Source organism: Vespa velutina, chromosome 6, assembly GCF_912470025.1.
Source record: "Vespa velutina chromosome 6, iVesVel2.1, whole genome shotgun sequence".
Classification (NCBI taxonomy): domain Eukaryota; kingdom Metazoa; phylum Arthropoda; class Insecta; order Hymenoptera; family Vespidae; genus Vespa; species Vespa velutina.
Genome location: NC_062193.1, coordinates 5,522,113 through 5,527,112, shown reverse-complemented (window position 1 = coordinate 5,527,112; position 5,000 = coordinate 5,522,113). Strand labels below are relative to the sequence as shown.

The 5,000-nt window shown below is 33.8% G+C and overlaps 1 protein-coding gene across 9 annotated transcripts in view; it reads left to right on the top strand.

The window, feature by feature from the left end:
* The window catches only part of LOC124949684, a 67,048-nt gene that overhangs the window by 52,711 nt on the left and 9,337 nt on the right, over window positions 1–5,000 (top strand). For 6 of the 9 annotated variants that reach the window (XM_047495240.1, XM_047495246.1, XM_047495241.1 and 3 more), the window contains 4 exons: window positions 2,549–2,641; window positions 2,960–3,114; window positions 3,377–3,427; window positions 3,592–3,863. In XM_047495240.1, the coding sequence (XP_047351196.1) occupies window positions 2,549–2,641; window positions 2,960–3,114; window positions 3,377–3,427; window positions 3,592–3,863 (571 nt within the window). The remainder of the gene's footprint in view (window positions 1–2,548; window positions 2,642–2,959; window positions 3,115–3,376; window positions 3,428–3,591; window positions 3,864–5,000) is intronic. The other 3 variants (XM_047495245.1, XM_047495244.1, XM_047495243.1) reach the window with 2 other exon arrangements.

The window sequence follows — 5,000 nt, the reverse complement described above, 5'->3', positions numbered from 1 at the left end:
AGAGAGAGAGAGAAAGGGAGAATGAGAGAATGAGAGGGATGGAGAAAGAGGGAGAAGAAGATGAAAGCGACAGAGAGAGAGAGAGAGAGAGAGAGAGAAAACTCTGGGATAAACGACGAATAAATACGGCGCGCAATCGCACGACATGCGCTCTCACAACTGGGTCATCGTCGAGCATGAGCGCCTGAAAATCCATTCCCTGGTCTCTCTCACTGTGTCTAGCTGCCTAGGTCAGGACAGCAGGAGGATCAAGCTCACGTCGATATTCGTCGTAGGTGCAAAATGGGCTGGACGACGTTGCGTACGAGAGTCGTTAGTATTTTTTTTCCACACACTCTCTCTCTCTCTCTCTCTCTCTCTCTCTCTCTCTCTCTCTGTCTCTCTATCTCTATCTCTATCTCTATCTCTATCACTATCTCTGTTTCTGTCTCACTGTCATTTTCATCCGACTTTTCATCTTGATCGTATATATCATGGCTTGAATCAAAACAAATTTTATCCATTTCATTCATACTTTCTCTCTCTCTCTCTCTCTCTCTCTCTCTCTCTTTCTTTCTCTATCTGTCTGTCTATAACTGTCCATCTATTTCTTCATCTTCAATTTTATCTGTCGCATTTTAAAGGACTGCGTCGATAAAAAATAAAAAAAATAACACCTATCTCATATCGTCAATATTCTCCTTCATACAAATAATATATATATATATATATATATATATATATATATATATATATATGTATATACATGTATTATCATTTATCAAAATGGTCAAATATAAATCGAAACATCTTTTATTTTTAATTATCATTATCATTAAGGGAATATCACGTGATCATAGGTGGTGCCTCGTGAAAATCTATCTATCGTGTGAAACAAGTGTCGTAGATGTTGAATGAAGTCGTACGTAAGGTACTTGGGTGGGGAGAGACAGCTGGGTGACTCCTCGTGTAACCTTTGTGTATGTGCGCGATATCGAAAGATTGTATTTTAGATAGATAATTACGATCACTATATATATATATATTTTTTTTTTGTAAATAAATAATTCCCCCTCTCTCTCTCTCTCTCTCTCTATATATATATATATATATATATAGAGCACAAATATATTTAAACAAACAAAAAAGATGATTTTTAATTGAATCTATATTAAATATTCTTTTATTTTTCTTTTGTTTATTTATTTTCTTCTTTTTTCATTTTTTCATTTTTTTTTATTTTTTTTCAACGAAGTGCACCATCATCGCACAAATAACATTCATAATACAAATGCATTTTGAGTTTTATTATTTCATCCCACGTTGATAAATTTTTTTTTAAAGATTCTATTATCTCTCTCTCTCTCCCTCCCTCTCTCTCTTTCTCTCTCTCTCTCTCTATCTCTCTCCCTTTCTCTCTGTCTCTGTCTCTTTCTCTCTCTCTCTCTCTCTCTCTATCTCTTTCACTCATTCTCATTCTTTGTCTATTTCTCTCTTCAACTCTCTCTCTCTCTCTCTCTCTCTCTTTCTCCCTCTCTCTCTCTCTCTCTCTGTTTCATTGAACGCAGTCGCGATAAAGTACAGCGGTTTCGTCCCGTGGTCTCCTCTTCTGCCGTTTCAGGAATAATGGACTCTTCTGGGAAGTCCAGCGTATATACACGTGTATACCTATACTATCACCCACATACACGGGGAGAGACGCATCGCAGATGCACGCGAGAGGCTGCATATAGAGTCAGTCTCCGAGAACAAAAATAGATCGACCGACGACGTTAGGAGTCGTTCCTATGCAACAATTTTCAACTCGTCCTTTCCGTTAATCCAATCGAACTAATATTATCTCAAGGATCTTTCACCATCAATCTCAGATTTTTCTATATTCTTTTTTTATTTTTTTCTCCTTTCTCTTCTTCTTCTTCTTCTTCTTCTTCTTTCTCTTCATCTTTCTTCTTGTCCTTCGATTTTCCAATACGGAGTAACAATAAATTGATGTATATATAAATAATAAGAGAACAAATCTCTCTCTCTCTCTCTCTCTCTCTCTCTCTCTCTTTCTCTTTTTCTCTCTCTCTTTCTCTTTCTATTTATCTATCTATTTATCTATCCATTTCTCTTTCTCTCTTTCTGTTTAGCTATCTCTCTAACAAGATAATAGAAAGAAATGAAATAGTTTCGTTAAAATTTCTACATTTTTTTATTCGGACTATGGATAATTGAGCAAATCGTAAAACAGAATTTACGTGGGAGAAAAACTCGTCGTGAGATTTCAGCAATGGCGCAGCCTCGATCCAATTAATGTCACCGTAACAGCAGAAACGTATTAAAACTCTATTGGCTTCCGTATCACAGATTTCTATTTATTCGTACGATAGGAACGATAGTCTGTGGTATCCGTGAACGATACGATCGGTTCTGGAAATTTCAAAAAAAAAGAAATAAAAGAAAAGAAAGAAAAAAGCTATATATATATATATATATATTTATTTACATATATATATATATATATATATATATCGCGTTTTATTTCCTTCGAATTTTCTTTCTATTATTTATAAACACGTACGACAAGATGATCCTAGGAAAGATAAGGAGACGCAATTATGAGCGAAAAAAGCCGCCAGTTAAAAGGACCGAGACGAGAATTAGCAGTAGTACGGCGAAAGTACGTATAGTGAAATTCATTGAGCATAGTGATGCGGGTGTACGTGTGCGTGTGCGTGTGAGTTGCGTGGGTGAAAACAAATTGAAATTTTTCAATTTGTTTTTCTTTTTCTTTTTTCTTTTTTCTTTTCTCTCTCTCTCTTTCTCTCTCTCTCTCTCTCTCTCTCTATCTCTCTCTTTCTTTCTATCTTTCTCTCTATCTCTTTCTCTCTCATTTCTTTTCAAAATGCATTCGTACGTACGTAAAAAGATAAAGTTTGTATCATCAATAAACGTTCAACGCGTTAAATCTATAACGCTAGAGTAAATTAATTTGCAGAAGGAACTCTTTGGAGGGGGCGAAGCTGGTCAACCCGATGGAATGAGCAGCAGAAAAATGTCTAATGGTTCGACCGGAAGTACCAAGCACAAATGGTTGAAAGCATTCAAAAGTTTGAAAACAAGCTCGCCGACAACGTCACCGCCTACCGACAAGTGAGATCGTCATTATTTATTTTTCTTCATTTTTTCTTCCTTCTTTTTTTCTTCGCAAACGTGTATCTCTTCCTTCCTTTCCTTTTATTTTTCTTTGTTCTTTTTTCTTTTCTTTTTTTCTTTTCTTTTCTTTTTTTCTTTTTTTTTTTTCTTTTTTTGCATTTTTATTTCTTTTAAATTACATCAACAGCGCATGTTTTATTATTATTCAATAAAAAACTAACCGTAGTACTTCTTCTTCTCTTTTGTTTAATTAACGTAGAGGAAAACAGGCGATGTATCATGCAGTATCAACTGTAGTAGCTTTATCCAGGTAATATAATAGAATATAATGCAATATAATGTTTGACAAATAACGCGATAATATATATATATATATATATATATATATATATAAAATAAATAAATAAATAAAACGATAAAGTCGAGAGCTTGATATATCAAAACATTTTATTGACTATCATAATCGTTTAATAGGAAAAATAATGAAATCGAGGACGGTCACGTTTGGCGAGAGTACACCTATCGAAAGATAACACCTTGCGATGCTTGCGGTCAAGTACTACGTGGTCATAGTCGTCAAGGTCTAAGATGTCGTGGTTGCAAGGTCAACGCTCATTCCGATTGTATCAATCAGATACAACCGGTTAAATGTCCAAGTTTGGCACCGAAAAAAAGTGGCGGCATACCCCTTTTGCGTCGTCAAAAAACTCAAGCGCCAGTCGACGATACACCACCGGCCGATCACAGTGAGTAACTCACCTAAATAATCTATACTTATATAAGACGCACCTTCCTATTTTATTCGGCACTTTTTAATTTATAACTTTGTTAGTTCTTTTTCTTTTCTACTTTCTTTTTCTTTTTTTTTTTTTTTTTTTTTTTTTTTTAATCACTCTCTTTCTCTCTTTCTCTCTATCCTTTGTCTTTGTCTCTGTCTCTATCTCTATCTTTATCTCTTTATCTATCTATCTCTCTCTCTCTCTCTCTCTCTCTCTCTCTCTCTCTCTCTCTCTCTTTCTTTCTCGTTTTCTTGTTTCTTTTCTTTTTTTTTTCCTTCAAACTTCGTTTATCTTCTTTTTCTTCTCGCTCTCCTTTTTTCTTTCTTTCTTTCTTTCTTTCTTTCTTTATTTATTTATTTCTCGACAAAAAGAAAAGCAAGAAAGAAAAGATCGATATTCATTTTTTTCTCTTCTTTCTATTCATTGTTTTTTTTTTTTTTTTTTTTTTTTTTTTTTTTCCCAAAAGCTTCGAGAATCAGTCGAAAGAGAAAAAGAAAAAGAAAATAAAACGAGATGTGCGTTAAACGCAATAACTTTCTTTCTTATTCGTCAGGAATAATCGATGAAAGGCTTTTCAGTAAATATATTTATACATCAATATATATATATATATATATATATATATATATATATATATTTGTTATTTTTCCAATGATTGAATATCTACTGTTATTCGAATTCTATCGAGGGCAAGACCAATTCGATATGTTTTCATCGATCCATTGTCCGAGACGAAAATATGTGGGAAAGGAAAGGAGGGGGAAACAAACAAAAAAAAAGAAAAGGAAAAAAGAAGAAAAAAAAAAAAGAAAAAAGAGAGAGAGGGAGAATATGGGCCTGTCACAGCAAGCAACGTTTCAACGGAGTGCAAACATAAGTTTGATCGCTTAATCCTTTTATTGCTTTGTTATTCTCGTATTTTTCTTTCTTCCTTTCTTTCAATATTTTTTTTTTTTACATCTCTTTTATTTCTTCCTTTTCTTTCTTTCTTTCTTTCGATCTTTCGATCTTTCGTTCTTTCGTTCTTTCAACATTTCATCGAACTGGCCAAATAAAAACAACAAAATGGATGAATCCAAAAACGGGTTCGTATCTGATACAACG